Consider the following 18,468-nt stretch of genomic DNA (forward strand, 5'->3'; position numbering starts at 1 on the left):
CTTAACTTGGCAGGCGAGCAGAGAAGGATATACAATTGAACCTCATTTTAACGAAGCTAAGGGGGCCCATAGATTACTTCGTTATAGCCGTAGCTTCGTTACATATAGCCCGTGTTGACCGAGCTTCAAAGGGGAATCGTCATTCCTTCGTTGTGTCCATTATTTCGTTAAAAACATTTTCGTTATAGCGAGGTCCGACTGTATTGAAATGAGAGGCGAGTGCGGCTTATTGGAATTTCCATCAGAGGCTGTGTTTCTCTGAGTTCATGGTTTTTGAACTCAGCGAGTTAAAAAAAGTTAGTAAAGCTCACGAAAGTGATCGCACTTGCGCTCGCCTAAGCAGTGCTTTTTGAAACAGTTCCCGGCAAAACACCGTGTATGTCAGATACTGGGATATGAAATGCTTATGAGACAATGAGATGTGAGATACTGGAGTGAAGCAGTTCAGCTGCTTTCTACATTCTGCAGCAATGATGACAAGCCAGGCTGATTGGATGGCACACAAATACACGAAATCGTAGCCAATGTAAAGAAGATAGCAGGCTCGGGAAGATTTGCTGCGGCTGTATTATGCGCGCAGTAATTCGCAACCGCCCAGTAACCGCCCAATAGCAGCCGTTAGATGTGGCCTAACTAATTTACTCAGCTTGTTAGTATGACTCCGATGTGTACTAAGAGTGTGTAGTGTTCGGAATTTTAGAATAGCTGAACCTGAACCCCAGGCGGCTTCAGGGACGCCTTAATGGTTTCGCGTCATACTCTTAAAGGCCCCCTGCCCACCCGCGGCCAGCAGACACTCTCTACCTCACTTTGAGCGAGCCTCCTCTCCTTCCATTCCCTCCTCGAAATTTTTCTCTCCCGCTCCTCGTCGAGTAGGCTCGGCAAGGCAAAATCACCCCTTCCTTCTCCGGTGTAAGCCGGAGGCGTGGTGTCTGTGGAGTGCGTCACAGGGCGACGTCATGGCCCCGCCTTCAATAGAATTCTTTTCTTGGTTTTTGCATTTTCTCCGCACACTGAACGATCGAGAGGCGCGATCGGCTCGACCACCTAGACTTGTTAGCGAGCGTATCCTTTCATACATCTGTTTGTCATTCCCAGTTAACGAGCCACCTTTTCATTTTCTTTTAGGCCTCCCCACCGTTTCACGAGCGGAGGGGCGGAAGTCGGTTGTGTTCGAAACACACGGCGAAGCGCGGACCCGGCAACCGCCCGTTTGCTTTTCTCCATGCGTGTTTGTGTTCTGTGTGTTTGTGTCTTTTCTCCGCTCCAAAGCATATGTCATTCATTGGAGTCAAGGTGTACGCAAGATGCACGAAAGATAAGCGGTATGTGTGCGGAGCGGTAAAGTGGGCGAGCGAGGGAAAGGCTCTGCTGCACTACTAATTAAAACCTTGTTTTGGGGGGCTCGCATAGAAGAAAAGAAACTGAGAAGGGAGCGCGCACGCAGAGCGTCTCGTGACGGGATCACGGCGGGGGGGGGGGGGGGGGGGGGGGCGAGCCAACTCCCTCAGTTTTACTATTTTTTTTTACTTTTTATGGCTAGGGTTCAAGGCTGTCGCCGCACGCTCCCTCCGCAGTTTTTTTTTTTTTGTTCCTTCATGCGGGTTTGTAGGCATGAGCCAGAACAGAAGGCGCTGCGGAAAGCGTTGTGCAGACGACGCGACGCCAAGGCTACGCCCAACCTTCTCCCGTCAGTCAGAACGATGCACCAATGGAGTGCCTTTAGCGAAAGTAGCCCCCCTTGACGTCAGCGGGGTGCAGAGTAGTGGGCCGGGCCCGTTTTTGAAGGAAGGAAAGAACGAACGGGCTTTGATTTGAATTTTCGCAGCTTTTCGGGGCGCGCATGGCTCTAGTATTTTGCAGAGGTTATCTTCGATGCCTCATCTATGCAGTGGGCTTGTTTTTCAAAAATGTCCGGACCCTGGTCAGTGGCCCTTTAAGGTAAACTTAAATGTCCCTCAAGTTTTGTCTGTCACTGGGAGCAGCTTTCTTCCCGAGAACTTAGGTACTAAAAATAAAGCAGCTTCAACGCTGAGGAGTGTTAGAGCAAGAAGCCGCTATTTGCGTGCTGGTTATTAGTCTCGGTACAAATTCCGTGCACCCTCACCGAAGGTACACCAGCGTCAGCTAGTCTCACTTTCGGGTAGCTTTGGGGCTCATGAGAACAGACGTCCCGGCGCATCTATTCCAAAACTAACGTTTGTAGCGCCACCTTGCGGCATCGCCATGTGTACTTCCTTTGTCTTTCCACTGTCTTTTTTGGGCTACAAACTACTGCTGTGTGCATTCTACCCTGGGTTTGCTTTTGGGGCGGCTCTGCCTTGCTCAGTGCTGCACGGTTCTGGATGGAAGGCAACGAACGAAAGCTCGGCCGCGTCTGTGCGCCGGCGAGCTGCGCTGTGTAGCTACTCAGGCGACGCGCGGTAAAATTGATGAGGGTGGGGCTTGCCTTCGGCCGGTAGGGGGAGGCTGCGTCGGCGGCGAGCGAACGGCAGCGCCGTTGCGCCACCGCCGCCACCTTGTCGGCGCGCCGCCGAGAATGATTATCTCATTTGACGGCCCCATCCAGCGAGGCGGCGGATTGGGGGCGGCGCAGTGCGCGCCAAGCGCCGAACATATCCTTTTGCGGAGCCGCCGGCCGCTACCACCGCCGTGGCGCTGTCGTCGTTAATCTTGACAAGCGCGCGAGCTGCAGCGAGCCATATTTGGCCGTCTGCTGCTGGGTAACAACGGTTTTAATGTTTGGATTTCTTGCTTCGGAAAGAAGAGATTTGGATTCTTTAATGAGTTCAGCTGCGGTTGCAGTTGTTGCGCACACACAGAAGCGTGTAGCCAATAAGAATTCGACGGAGAAAAAAGTGGTTATCCATTAAATAAACGGCCAGGCAACGTGCGAATGTAAATAGCCTTCACCATGTCCCCGTTGTTCTCGCTTTGAGCGAGAATGATGTGAGCTAGAATGAAGTGATGTTCTCGCTTTGAGCGAGAATACGGAGCCACAATAACGAGAATAATGGAGTCAGCCGTCTGTCAGATGTTCAGAAAAAAAAGGCAGGCGTTAGATTGGTCAGGGAAAAACAGAACGAGGAAGCGTAGAAATGAAAGGAATGTCACGCTACTTTCAGCGTCAGCTGCATGTGTAAGATGGCGTGGAAGGTATAATGTGACAATAGAATGCGCTCCAAGCATTCACTACGAGACTTCACGCATGGCGATTGGTCACCCATCGGTCAAGTGACCAATAAGAATGGATCATGCAACGCTCCTCTGTGCTGACGTCATTTCATGCAGATGACAGCTTGCGTTGTACAATACATAAAAGAAGCGGAAAGGAAGAACGAAAGCAAGATAGGATAAGCCTTTATTTGCACAGCCAGTGTCTAGTCACATGTTCTCCGGAGTGATGTTCAAAAGCAATCCCTAATAAGGATAGTGAAAATGGGTGGTGACCCACAGGGTCCTCTTTTAGCTAAAGGCGGACAACTCTGGGCCTCCGTATAGTTTATACCGCGAGAAATGGAGTGACTGGGAATCGCAGCTACTTTCGATCCGACCCATGAAAGGCGTGACTCCTGAGACACGTGCAGACAAGACCCAGTCTTACAGAGATCGTAGGAGATCGCACAGAGATAAAAATAGATTCCTGCTACGGCCATCTGGAAAGTGGGCTTGCTTAGGTGGAAATGAACGAATGAACTTAAAACGCCCCGTTCTGTGAAGCCTCTCGTGAGACCCTATCAAAAAAAAAAAAAGAACAAAGAGAACGAACTGTACATGAAACCGAACTCTTTGCGCGTGCTTTCTTAGCGCCTTTGACTACATTAGGCTTCTACGTTTTCTAAGTTTCAATACTACTGGTCCAAAATACTGATTTGTGAATTGCGGTCTGTGCTTTGAACCGCGCTTCGGTGAAACTGTGCAGAGGTCGTTTCGTTTAATTTTTTCGGGGAAGCACCGAAACCGACACTCTATAAATCTTTCAGCTCATGGAGAAAGAACTGAGGTGGCTGCAAGCACGGCTTAAGAGATCGCGCGAAATATCTACGGAATTGGTACCGCTTTGAAGTGCGGCCCTGGTTTCTCTATAGGACCAAGTCTCTTTGCTATTGATTAAAAGTGGGATCGGCGTTTTCATCGTTTGTGTGGTGCTCAATTTCTCCTTTTTCTCGTAAAGAGTCTCGCTAACGCATTATAAAAAAAAATGACGTTTTTGCATAATGCGCATCGCTCCTTCGCCAGTGAAGGTTATGACGAAGAAACCGGATTTCGGAATCTTGATATTCCATCCAGCTACGGAAACGAAAATGATGGAGGTAACAGCAGAAATAAAGAGAGCAGTGTGGATTGAAGAACGGTCGGTAATTTGTCGTATAAGGGCTGAAATCAAGTGCAGGAAACGGACTTGGGAAAGATACGTATTGCGGAGCTAGAGCAGGTAACGGAGTAATTGTTTGGTTTTCTTTGCTTTATTTTACCGCAGATGTAGAGGAAGGTAATACTCCAAATGCGAAAAACATTGTTCTTAAAATATTGTGCACAAACTGTGGCAAAGAAGGCGGGAGAAAAGCCGCACTTTTGTTGCTTGAGAAGCTCTCACCTCCAATAAAAACCGGTAGCGGAGAACAATAGATAAAAGCTACAAAGTAACACGCAGTGGCGACAAAAAAAAAAAAAAAATGTCTAATGGTTTCAGTAAATCGCACAGAAAAGCATCAGTTGCGCTCACATGGGAAGATTATACTAACCCAGTGTTTCTTTTGTAATATGCGCAAACCTCCAGCAGTGAGCCCTAATTTATTCAACGTTTTGGGGGGACTGAAGCGAATTGTCTCCTTGCCGTAATTCGTGCTAGGTTTAAGTACCAACCAAAGACGAGCTGTTTTCTTTTAGGTTGGCTATATTTCGCAGTGTTGTGCGCATTTGAGGAATTTCTGACTTCAAAGGCAAAATTAGTTTGCTTTGAGAGAGTATAATAATTTGAATTCCTTGATATTTTGCGAAAAGGCGGTGTGTATTCGCATAATGAGGGTGATCTGCAACAGTACGTAGGGCATTTTTTGGTAACGGCGAACTTTTGGAGAACACTTTTTGTGTTGTTTATCCATACTAAATGGCAATAACGCAACCGCAAGTCAAAAAGCGCTTTATAGAGTAAGCGCTTTTGATAAGTTGTTAGCATTGTCGACATCTTATCAGCATGCCTGAAATCCCGGAAAGTTTAGTGCGCCAGTAATCAGCGTCGCGATTGTATAGCATAAACTGTTAAGAAAAAATACAAACTGATTTAACAGCAGGAGAAAATTCAATTTCGGAATAATTAAAACGCAAGAAGGTGGGCATTAGGTTACGTGGTGTTGATTTTGGGCGAAAGAGGGCAGCTTCAATGTTCGTGTAATTGATTTGTGACAACTTTTAGAGTGATCATGAATATAACTTGTAGAGCGTGAATTGAGTGTTTGGTTGGCTACTTTAACGTGGTCGTCTGCGTCACTTCCCGTGGAAAAGAGACTTGTATCGCGTTGGTAAGTTGCGTAATTGGCTGAAATATTAATGTTTTCAATGTCATTAATATACGTAATTTACAACAGAGTCCCTAAAATGTTGCCTTGAGGTTCACCGAATTGACTGAAATAGCTGTTAATTTGGCCGAAATGCCAGGAATGCCATAAAATAATTTTTCCCTGACTGTAATACAATTTAGCCTGTCGAAGGTCTTAGGAACATCAATCGTGATTATTTGTGGCTTTTCTCAAAGGCGTCCACTGTGGCGTCCACTGAGCAGCGATGGCTCAGTGGTTATGGCTCTCGGCTGCTGACCCGAAAGACGCGGGTTCGATCCCGGCCGCGGCGGTCGAATTTCGATGGAGGCGATATTCTAGAGGCCCGTGTACTGTGCGATGTCCGTGCACGTTAAAGAACCCCAGGCGGTCCAAATTTCCGGAGCCCTTCACTACGGCGTCTCTCATAGCCTGAGTAGCTTTGGGACGTTAAACCCCATACACCATAAACCAAACCAAAGGCGATAAAGTGGGTTACCTAAAGAAACAAAACGCATTTGGATTTAGAATAGTTCCGAAGATCAGGGATGGTGCTAGGGGGAAGCAGAGGGTGGATATATTAGAAAATTTATAATTGGGGTAGGATATGTAGGATATCAGTAATAAGGGATATCATGAATAGAATAGAGGTGTCAGAGCTGGCACAGGGCAGAGCTAATTGGATACCGATGCGGGACTCCTTTGTTCCGCAGTGGGCACAGCTTAGCTGATGATGATGATGATGGTGTTGGTTATGATGATGTTTATGCTTTATTCTGCATCGGAGGCATTGCACAGAAGGGAAATACTTTACCAATAGCTCTCCTGCATTAATTAAAGTCTCCTCCTCCTTCCCATTAGAACGGAGAAGTGGACAACGGCCCCTACTTGTTATTGTTCTTATTATCGTTTCCACATGGTATAACTGTGGGAACTGTACCTTTTAATGAACACGCACAAAATGAACAAGGACGCTTGCCTCAGGGCAAGCACCCTGAGGCTTTTACTTCCTTGTTCACTTTTTGTATGTCAAGAAACCGTCTGCCTACCCTCCCTCTACTGTTGTTGAAGAACAGTCAGTTAATTACAGCTTTGTGCTAGCTAGATACGGCGTAATGTGTAAGACAAGTGGAATTCGCAAAGAGTAATGCACACAAAAAAATAGTAGTGACCTCTGGCCGACGCTCTACGACATGGTTCCGCCAGAATTCCTCCTCGCCCAAAGAGAAACCCGCTCTCTTCTCCAGAGTCTGCGGCAGGCAACACGGTGGCGTCCTGAACAAAGCTGCCTTACTCATATACCGCCTGTGATGTCAGGACTATAGTATAGCTAGCAAGCGATATCTAATACCCGCCGCGGTGGCGCAGCGGTTATGGCGCTCGACTGCTGACCCGAAAGATCCGCCCGGTTCGATCCCGGCCGGGGCGGTCAAATTTCTATAGAGGCGAAATTCTAGAGGCCCGTGACTGTGTGATATCAGTGCGCGTTATAGAACCCGAGGTGGTCGTAATTTCCGGAGCCCTTCACTACGGCGTCTCTCGTAGCCTGAGTCGCTTTGGGACGTTATTTTATTTTATTTTATTTTATTTACAATACTGCCAGTCCCAGCAGGGACCATAGCAGGTGGGCGAACAAAAATGACAAACATGATACAAATTTGAGCAGTGCACTCTGGAATTAAAAAAAAAAAGTGAATACAAATCAAACACAGGTGAACAGTAAGGAACAAGCAAAATAAAAGAAAAGGTAAACATTAGCAAGGAAAAAGAAAAATACATGTCTAGGAGTGGGGTGGAGCATTGCCATAAGGAATTCAATTAGAGCACATGGGAACACAGCAGCGGAAAAAATAAGAGAGACTTTCTTCACAATTAATTAACAATCTAATGAAGTGATGAAAGACGGTTGAGTATGTCAGTGAAACTGCTTTATTCGGTAATTGATAAGGATTCTATCCGTGACGTGAACTGAGATAATGTGGTTGCAGTTATGATTGAGGGATCAAGGCGATTCCATTCTCTGATCACGAGGGGAAAGTACGAATACATGAACGTGTCGTTATGGCATGAGTATTCTGTTATCGCGCGTGCGTGTTTATGCCTCGACGGGCGTGATTGCGAGAAAGATATGTATTTTGATACGTCTATCTTGTAGTAGTTGTGCATCAGGTGAAATAAAAATTTTAGTCGTGCTTGTTGCGCTCTTGATGATAGCGTCGCTAAACCCGAAATAGCCGCGAGGTTAGTTGGTGAATCTGTGCGCTTATATTTGTTGTGTATAAACCGCAATGCTTTACGCTGTACTTTTTCTAGTTTTGTTACATTAGTCACTGAATGGGGGAACCAAACTGTGTTAGCGTATTCTAAAACTGGTCGAACGAAAGTAGTATATGCTAGAAGCTTTGTCGATGTGGGTGCAAGGCGCAGACATCTTCGAAGAAAAAATAGTTTGCGTAATGCTTTCGAGGTTATGCTAGCAATGTGCGCGTCCCATCTGAGGTCAGAAGTTAGTGTGATACCTAAGTACTTATGCTGGTGAACTTTCGTCAGTATTCTGCCATTAACAAAGTACGGAAAATCATAAGGCTGCCTTTTTCTTGTTACCGTCATGCAAACAGATTTAGTCGTGTTTACCGTCATTTGCCATGTTTTGCACCATTCGGTTATTTTGTTCAATGAATCGCTGAGTGAAATGTGGTCTTCGTAGCTGTTAATTGTTTTATAGATAATGCAGTCATCGGCGAAGAGTTTGATGTTAGAATCGATATTGTTGGTTATGTCGTTGATGAAAATTAAAAATAACAGTGGCCCCAACACGGATCCTTGAGGTACACCTGATATGACGGGTACTGTCGCAGATTCCATGTTCTGAAACAGTACGAATTGTGTCCGGTTTGATAAGTAATCTGAAATCCAATCTAAAATTTCCCCATCCCCGATGGCACCCCGTAACTTTGCTATTAATTTGTTATGACAGACGCGATCGAATGCTTTAGAAAAGTCCAATAATATAATGTCAGTCTGGCTACAGTTATTGATGGCGAATGCAAGGTCATGCACAACCTCTGTAAGCTGTGTGACGGTTGATAGCCCATGCCGGAATCCATGTTGGTTTGATGATAACAGATTGTGAGTATTGTGAGTTAAACCCCAATAAACCAAACCAAACCAATATCTGGTGCCGGCTCCTGTGTCTCATGCGAAAGTAAGAATAAGGGAAATAGTCGTTACGAAATGGGGCTCCAAATACCGCACTTTTCACCCCCGCGCTTACGGCCGGAGCTCTAGCGAACAGGTTTCCATCACGTTCTCCACATTCTTTTTCCCGCGCTCGCTTCCCATTATTACGGCCCGGGCTCCCAAGAGGTTCGTCCCTTATTTATTCCGGGACACCTGCGCCGCTCGTTCTTCCCTTCACGCCGGGGGCCGCCCCGGATATGCAATTCCGCGCCGACATATGAGCAGCCGCAGCAGCAGAATGTTCGATTCGATCCTCCGGCGCGGTGGGCCGTCGGCCGTTCACGTCCAATGTGGTTTCTGATAAAACAAAAAAATATAAACAAGAAGACAAGCGGCTCGTTGAACAAAGAGCCCAGCGTTGTGGCGGGGAGGACGACGGCACCGTTTCGCGCCGTGCTCAGGTGGCTAGCTGGCGGGCTAGGCCGGTACAAGCGAGCATCGATTTGCTCCAGCAGGCGCGCGCGCGCTATGCGTTACATTCATCGGGAGAAGAGCTGCAGAACGCGTTGGTGCAGCTCGCCATGCAGTGTGATGCTGACGGAACATTCCCTTCCTCCCTCCTCCTACTCCTCCTCCTCTCTTGTTTCGCCTTCTTGTGTGTAACTCTTTCCGTGATGTTCACGTTTTCTTTCGCTCTCTCTGTCTCTCTCTTTCTGCCTTGCTGCCGGCTTACTTTACCAGAGCCGACGAGTCCCGTTCTGAAATTAGGAGCACGCGTGGGTACGATGCTCAGGATATATTTTTTTAGCCTTTTGTGTACTTACTGTCTATCTCTCTCTATCCGTTAAATGGGCTGAGATGTATGAGCGGCGTGTTGGATGCAGGCCGACGCGTAACAAAGGCTTTGTTGCTTTGTCTTCGCCAGAATCTATGAATGCGGAATGCAGCGCGGCCGGGAACTCTGTTCATTTTCTTCGCCGGTTTGAAGACCGACCGCTTGCTTCCTATAGACAAGCGTCAGGCCGTGACGTCACGGAGATGCGGCGGCGCTGGAGTCAGCAGTGACTTTCGCTGTGTAGGCAAAAGCCGGTACCGTGTGCCTTGGGTATGCCATGCTTGAGCGTTTTTGAACGCATTTTGCGATATTCCGGCGAGCTGTGGTGCGGGTGGCTGAGCCGCAAGGCTGAAGAAAGGCAGCGGCACAAGTTTCCACAAGTTTATCTCATTTAGATATGGGCCAAAGGGATGCGCAGCGGCCGTGGAGCAGGGAAAGTTCGGCGACGGATCGGCTGCGCGGCTAGCATTGCATTTCTGCATCGAAATGTGATAGTTTGCGTCTCTTAATCCGCATGTTTACTCTTCAGTCGCGCGGCGAACAGTGCAAGAATCAACGTCTGCAGCTTGTTCGCGTTCTGTCGGGCTCTCATTATGAGAAGTCTGCACGCGACATTCCATGTGGGTGTGACCGTAAACTGAACGCAGGGGACCGTTTTTCAGGCGACAATCACCCGGTCTACGTCCCGGGCATCTCTTTGCGCAAAAAAAAAAAAGAACAGCTGCTGCCAGTCGCCTTCAGCATTCATCGGGCCACTATGCGCGACGTTTGAAGCAGCACTGTAGTCTAGCTGGTAGTAGGAATATACGACGCGTAGTTGTTTTTTCTATTTTCGCTTCCACGAGCTTCAACTTGTTCGTTTTTTCACCACCTAACCTAGAAAACGATTAAACTTCAGGTATCGGCAAAATCATGCAGTGTTATTTCCCATTTTACCTGAATTTTACAATTACTGGTCAATCAGAACCTGGCGAAAACAGCAAATACCAGACCAAAAGCCAGTTATCAAGCAGAATAAGGACTGCATGCAGAATGACTGAAAATATTAGCTCTGCAGAGCAAACGTAACTTCGTTGTAGCTCGAGGTAAACTTCTATCCATTCAATTGTGGACCTCTCTTTAAGCCAAGCGAATAAAAAGTATTTTTTAAGTCATTGCCAGTGAAGATCGCATTTGCATGACTCATTTAAAATAACTGCATGGCTTCAGTGTCCAGTAGTGTACGGCGTTCTCCGCACTGAATTGGCTGGACGAGAGCAGGCACATCACAAAGGTTGGTCATGGGAAAAAGTTCCCGTCGTCCTTCTTCTTGCACTTAGCGATCGGGTATGCCCTCCATGGGGTATGCTGTATCGCCCCAAATGTTGAGACTGCAGACCTGTATACCTCGTTCTTTCTCGGTTTCATTTAATAAGTCAACCTAGTCGACCGCCGAAGCCGCGCCGTTGCTGCCAAATATAGCAGCGCAGAAGGAAGCCTATGCAGCGCTTCGCCAGATAATTCCGTCAGCCGAACAGGTTGAAAACGTGCTGAACTGCTCTCCGGTCACCAACAGAAATGTTTCTAGCCACAAGCGACGCGCACGCTTTGAAATATGCGCGCACGCGAGTTGGTTTCGAAGGCAGCATCGCTTGGCGCGGTGTAGGCATGCTACGTTTTTGCCTACACCCCGCGTCGCTGCCGACCGCAGCGCCACCTTTGTTTACAAACATGACGCTTGTCTATAACCATGGGTGAGCGAGGGATCCGTGAAGGGGCTTCATAGGATCACTGATCCGAATGAGCCGGGTGTAACAGAAATTGAGTTTTGTGGGGGCTGGGGCTTTATTTAACCGCCTCCGGATTTTGAGTAACCTCGCGACTGCTGCATGATGCGCTTCGCTTTTCCAGCTGTTTCTGGCTTATTAATTCCATGTCTGTTTTTGCCTGCGCCTTCTGAGCAGTAAGCCTCTTCCTCATGCTTCATTTCGGGGTTGCATCTAGTCTTGTGCGTTTAACAGGTCTTTTTTCTTTTGGAAATCAGGGGGGAGAGGGGGGGGGGGACCTTACAGCCAGAACAGTTGTGTGAGTTTTTTTCTTCTTTGTGTTCTTTCGGTGCACCGTTAGAGTTGATTTGCAATTCTTATAAACACTTGCACTAAAATTCGATAAACTTTTTGAGGAACACCCAGGGAAAGTTAAAGAAAATTTACGCAAAAAAGAGGTGGGTAAAGCGGTAGAGGGAAGGCAGGGATGCTAACCAAGAGTGTGTTCCGGCTGGCTACCCTGCACCGGGGAAGAGGGATGAGGTGATCTTAAAAGGGAAAGAGAGAAGGGGCGAGGAGCGCAGTCAACATTTGTCAAGCCAGTCGCTCTCAGGTAGCAAAACAATGCGGTTACCATTGGAACCGCAGTGTCCATTCATGTGGAGGTTCTTAGCTGATCAACTCAGCTGCCGCCCGAAGGGCTACAGTTCAGGCGCGTCCAGTACCTGCAGTGCGTTCAGTGCTGCTGGCGTGCACCCGCTAGAAAGCTGAACATGCTTTATTTTTCACAAAATTTACATGCTGTCTCAAAAAACAAGAACTGTTCTGCAGAAATGCCGCTTCAGAAAAGTAGTGTTTAATCTCCTGGTTAACTGACTAGATTGAGTGTCAGGCCTATTATGACGGGCGTCCTTGGTTCCACCCTTGAAGGGATGTATTTCAATTTTGGTTCAGTACATTTTGGTTTACTAGTATGCAGGCGTGCGGCTGCAGCATCACTGCTATGGCCTTGAGTGATTTTTTTTTTTTTGTATAATCAGCTACATGAAGCGTCGTGTGATAGGCGACGAGGCGCTCAGTGGACTGCATAGAATTTCTGGCAACAAATACGCTAGTAGACCAACACAAAACGACCGTGACTCTAAAATACTACGGTAAAATCGAGGTTACACTGATTTGTGTTGAGGCAGCTCTTTGCTGGCTGCATTGCTTCATATCCCGCTCGATTTATGGCTGATTAATCGAGCACTTTCGTTTTCTATTCGGCGCCGACCCATATGGCGTCAAAACAACGAAAGTGTACAAGAAACAAATTGAAGGCTGAGCATGCAATCTTCAAGTTGCGCATTTCCCAGAGTCTGCTCCTTGAAACCTGAAAGCCGAGTATTTCATTTTATTTTTTAAGAGCAATAAAGAGTGGAATAAGAGAAAAATACAAAAAAGAAGGAAAGTAATGAAAAGAAAATCCAAGAAAAAATTTAAGCTAATATTTGCAGCGCCTGCCTCCGGATTTCGAGAAAGTATTCGAAGCGTCCTCTTCTTTATTTCGCCGTTTTCCTTCGCTTCGAGATTGAGTGGCTCTAATATTACGCGGAATTTCGCGCCGCGGAACGCATCTTCTAGACGTTCCTTATGCGTTCTTTGTTTGTGTTCGTCTCCTTCGCTGCATTCCCCGACACGGCAGAATGTGGGACGTTTGCGATTGCCGAGACTGAAAAGCAATTAGTTCCCTTCGCGCACTGACGGAGAGCCACTCTATTTTAAACCAGCGCGTGCACGCCGAATCTCTCGCTAATTCGCTCGCTCGCTCAGCCGCGAACTATTGGCAGCCAATTTTATTCTCCTCGGTTCCGTCCGTCGCGAAAGTTACTCGGCCCGTTTTCTTGCCTTTTCAATCCGTAAAGAAGCCGTATATATTTCGCGTTCTCCATTGCAGAGAGTGATGGAAAATGAGCTGCACCGCACCGGGTGGATCGTCTTCCTTCCATCATTCGCTCCGTTTCTTTTTCTTTTTTTTTTTAATCTCTTCTCTACTCCCTGGGTTCTCCTTGGCAGCGGAGCAGCGTCGTTGCCGTCCTCTTAGTGATAACTTCTCTTGAGTGGATCCTTAGGATCCCGGAGTCCATTCGCTCAGCTCCTCCATACTGCCCCCACACACTCGACGCATAGCCTTTCCCCTCAGAAAGTGTCGGTGGCGCCTGATTAAAGTTCTAGTAGCAGCCCATCAGCGAGGACGCTCAATCTCAACCGCGACGAGCGAAGAGCCTCATTTCTTTTACATCAGTCGACGAGGAAGACGAAGTCTGTGCGTTGGTGAAGTTACTTTTTATTTTTTCTTCTACTTCAACTTTGTCGTTGCTCCTGTGTGGAGCCGAGTCTCAAGATGAGCCGTACTGCTTACGTATCTACTGCTGGACGCTGTCCTCATTACTTTTTCTGATTCTTTTCTTTATGTGTTGAGTAATTCTCGGTTCTTTTCTACCCTAATTTCACGTGGCCTCAGCCTGAGGCTAGATTGATACATTCGTGAACGTCTTAAGGTTGTAATTGTGATATCTTTTTTTTTTTTTACTTTAGACACGCTGTTATGTGGATAAGAAAAAACGTCGAATTAATGATGTAAATCAGTCGACTATTCATAGCTGGAAAGGAGCAGAAAAAGAGGCTTTCAGTGCGACGCCCTACTGAAAGTTTCCATATGACGAGTCCCATAAGTCTATATGCTATCATATGGATTATATGGAGTCCAGTATAAAATATATGCAGTCGATTAAGACTATGTGGAAAGCGCGTATAAAATCTTACAGACTCCATATGACGCCGTTCACACTGTATGGGAACTGTATGGAATTATGCGGAATGTTTATGGACTCTTTACAAAAAACATATGGATATCCATATATACTTCCGTACTTGATGGACTCAATACTCCCATAATTCTATACGAGCAGCTCATATGGGGCGTGTGAGTAGGGCGAACGCAGCGAAAAAGATTAAAATGGAGCACTCCAACTACGCCCAAAATCGCAATAAATGATGAGAGTTAATAAAGGAAGAGGAGTAACAAGAAAAGGAGAGTACCGGACCCACGAAGAAGATGATAAGACATATTCAGTGTTGCCGTACTCAGCTTGTGCTCTCGAAATAGTGCAGCCTTTTTGCTGCAATTTTTTTTGCCGGGAAGGGTTGGAAACAGTGACTGCTGACCAAGGCATAGCACACAACATGTTCAGATGACAGGTTCGGTCGCCTTTCTGTAGCGTTTTGCATCCTGCCTTCTTTCTGTCTCCCTCTGTATGATAAAAAAGAAAAAAAGTAAGCCGTTTCGTGTTATGCTTCACTGAAACACTCGTGATTGCAGTGTGCTTTCTTAATGAAGTCTCTTTCGATCGTTTATTTGCATAATAATCCTCACGTTTGCCCAGTTCCTTCGCTGTGTCCAATGTTTTTTTATCAGATGGTGCATTTAGTGAACAGTCGCATTTTCTTCGTTTCTTGTATGGTTCTTACTAAATATAGAAGTTCAGTTTATTTTAGAAAGTAATATCTGCTAGAACGGTTCTTCGCCCCCACATGCTCTGTAAAATCAAAATTTAATTTTCTTTTCTTTTGCTCGGTGCCTTGTACTTGGGAAAGAAGTTGTTATGCTGCACTTCCGCAAACGTGCCGCACATCGGCGAAAGCTCGAAAAGATTCCCTGAATACTTTGAACAGACGCTCATCATCAGGGGCCAATTTAACCGAAAAGGTGGCGTACAAAGACGTGCAGTGCTCTTTTTACAATTCACTTATTCGAGGCATATAATATTCGAGAGCAGTGTGCAGTCTTTCTTACACGCGTATATATATAATGGTGAAAAACATCGCGAACTAGAGGAAACACAAAAGAATGAGGAAGACGTCACACGGACTTTTTTTTGTTACAAAAAATTTACAGCAAATTATACAGCATATTATACAGCAGTAAATTATACAGCAAATTAATTGAAGCTAAACAGAAGTCTGACCTAGACGCAAACTGCGTCTATACACGGTTTTGTCGTTTGTAAACAAACATTGGTACTGATGATGACACTAACCCCAAAGCGCTTCCGGTATCAATGGCGCGGTAACGTGGCTTTGTGGCCTATGGGTTACATGCTCGCCTTGCTGGTCGAAAGACCTGGGCTCTACCCTCGTACCTTGGGAAGAAATTTCATTTTTTTCTGTTACCACGGCGGCGTCGTCCGGAGTTTTTCGTTACCACTTATGCGGTCAACGACGATAACGACGGGTTTCGTTGCCGGCAAGCCATATAGTGCTTTCGCATTAATAAACAGCTGGGGTGCGGGGAAAGGAAGAGGTACGTGTGGAAGGAGCCACTTATGTCTACCTCGGGTCGGCTTATGGTCGTGTGAACACGGTATACGCAAACGTTTCCCTTCGGTTTTACCCGTCGCTCATCGGTGCCTTCCCTCGCTCCTTTTGCGCAGGCTTTTCGACTGCAGAAGGAAAGAAGCGAGCACGAGTACCGACTGCGGCTTCGAGATGTGGTGAGTACTGGACTCTGCCCTTGTTCGATCTTTCAAGAACTGTTTTGTTGAGTGAAAGGACAATCATCGCTTTGCGTGCGCAACTGCGATTGCGAAGCGGAACTGCCCCGCGCGCGAAGCGCCGCCTACCTCTTCCGGCGGCCGTACGCAGCCTGTTTAAATGGTCCCAAGCTGCACAGGTAATTGGCCCAGTATTGGAAATGTATTGACAAAGGCCGGCCCTACAAAGGGCCAGGGTAAAACCATTTATTTGCTATATTCGATCGATTGCCTTTGCTGTTTGGGGTCAGGCACGCAAACCCATTGCGTGTTTTGCATTGAAGAGTGTCTGCGCGTTTGGATTCGGGCGCTTAATGTATGTACCTGTAATGTATGTGATGACCTCGCGTGTTGGATAATTTTTCTGGCATGGTGCCCAATAGTGGAAATGTATTCACAAAGGCCGGTGCTATGAAGGACCACTGTAAATCCGCCGCCGCGGTGGCTCAGCGGTTAAGGTGCTCGGCTGCTGACCCAAAAGACGCGGGTTCGATCCCGGCCGCGGCGGCTAGAAATTCCTTGGAGGAGAAATTCTAGAAGCCCGTGTACTGTGCGATGTCAGTGCACGTTAAAGAACCACCAGGTGGTCGAAATTTCCGTAGCCCTTCACTACGGCGTCTCTCATAGCCTGAGTCGCTTTGGGACGTTAAACCCCTTAAACCAAACCACTGTAAATCCATTCATTTGCAATATTGGGCCCATTATCTGTGCTGCTTGGGAACGTTGGCACAGTAAGGTGACCCGCAAACTTTGTGCCGACCTGGACTACCCGTGCAATTCCAGCAGGGGCCCGGTCCTGGGTCTGGCGCTGATCACGTGGTGACACTGGCAGTCACATGACAGCGTAAGATTATCACGTGACCGGATGTGGATGGTAGACGTTCAGAATCAATTGGGGAGGGCTCCGTATAAGAGTGCTCGCTGTGAAAGAAGGTGCAAGGAAACGATGAACGTATTATGGAGGCTAAAGTGCCGATGCTGAATCTATCCAGGCGGTGCACTGTTGACCTGAAAGAGTACTAGTCGCTTCAGCATGCAATTGTGCGTACACGAAGTGCACAAAGGGAGATAGAAAGCACCAGAACCGTGTGAAAGGAATGAAAAAATGTTTTGTCATTTTTTCGTAACAACAGTTTTTTTCAGTTGTTTCGTATTATTTTTCTAAAATACTGTAATTTGTTGTGTTGTACAAATGTGTAGTCTGTAGTTCTGTAGTACCTATTTGTAGTAACTACACAAAATATTGTTGCTGCTACAGTGATTTGTGTTGTTCATAGTTAAAAAGATTACAAAAAATCTGTTTGACGACAGCAAACTTTCGGCTGTTTTTCCCGACTGGGATGCATTGCACAGAAGGCAAAAGAATGGCTCCTTCTCGGCTTAGGTGCTCTGGCTTGTGCCAACTCCGTTAAGAAGCGACGACAAAAGGCCATGAGACTTAACGTTAAACAAAAAATGTCCATGAAGTGTTAGAAGTTATCGACGCATTAGGGCACCCAAAATGCTGTAGGCTGGCTTGCACTGTGCCGTTACGTCGGGGTTTTAGTTGCTCCAGCAACGCCACGTGCAGGCAATAAAAATCTAATACCCACATCTTCTCAGGACAGAAAATCCTTGTTTCGTTTATATAAGACAGCCTGTTGCAAAGTTAAAGCAAGCGATTATCGTTTTCGCGTTGTACGAACGAGCTATTCCACAAGTGAGCGAAGTAACAGGCCCCCACGGCAAAGGAGAGAAAAAGGCCTAGCCGGCAGCACAGAGATCGCAAGAGAACGGCGTTTTTTTTTTTTGTCCGTATGCCATTTGATTGATGACTGCGTTGTCGTCTGCTTGCCCGTCATCTGTCTTCGTGGGGACGTACTGCACAAGCACAAGAAATCGAGTAAGGCTTGTACGAAGCACAAAAGGAGGAAAAAAGAAGAAAAGGTGCACAAAATGGTCGACAAAGTTTCCTATCGTGACTCGTTTTTCTTTGTTTTCTTTTTTACCCTCGCAAGCTTCTTTTCGTGTGAGAAATCGCGATGTTTGACGGGAAGCTGGCCTTTCGCAAGTAGCAACAGCAATTGTTCCGAGCCTGTCAGAGAGCACGCTGACCTTAGCCAGGGCTAACGACAGCAGGTGTGTGGTAATTTCTGAATAGTTTGCTATTTTTATTTTGATTAATCGTTATTGTTTTAAAATTAATTTTTACTACCGTTTCGGCTACGCCGAATAAATTCTGTAAACTGATATGGATATGACTTACGATGGGCTACACGCCTTTCAATAATTCAAGAACCCATCTTAATAGTTAAAAAGTTAACTATTCAATATTAGTTAACCATCCTGTTAGTTAGCACGTCCTAGCTGTGGTCTAATTTACTACACCACTGACAATGCTATATCGAAAAAAGCGCTCTTCTAACTTAAGAGACCTATTTTTAAAAATTGTGTAATATCTAGGTGAAACACCCTGTATAGCGCCGAAAACAACTCACCTTTGGTTCTGCAACCTCACAGCGGCGACACTGTCCCGGGAGTCGGTCCTGAGCCCGTATTCTGGGCACTAGTCGACATGTCTAAATGGGCATGACTTAGGGTCATCGTAACGGTATCAGTGA

The 18,468-nt window shown here is 46.6% G+C and overlaps 1 protein-coding gene across 7 annotated transcripts in view; it reads left to right on the top strand.

Annotated features, from left to right (window-relative positions):
• Rbp (RIMS binding protein) overlaps positions 1 to 18,468 on the top strand; it is a 388,544-nt gene that overhangs the window by 203,576 nt on the left and 166,500 nt on the right. For all 7 annotated transcript variants that reach the window (XM_089574466.1, XM_089574471.1, XM_089574467.1 and 4 more), the window contains exon 5: positions 15,770 to 15,829. In XM_089574466.1, coding sequence (XP_089430592.1) covers positions 15,770 to 15,829 — 60 coding nt within the window. The remainder of the gene's footprint in view (positions 1 to 15,769; positions 15,830 to 18,468) is intronic.

This window comes from Amblyomma mixtum, chromosome 2 (genome assembly GCF_055824585.1).
Source record: "Amblyomma mixtum isolate Tamu chromosome 2, ASM5582458v1, whole genome shotgun sequence".
Taxonomy (NCBI): domain Eukaryota; kingdom Metazoa; phylum Arthropoda; class Arachnida; order Ixodida; family Ixodidae; genus Amblyomma; species Amblyomma mixtum.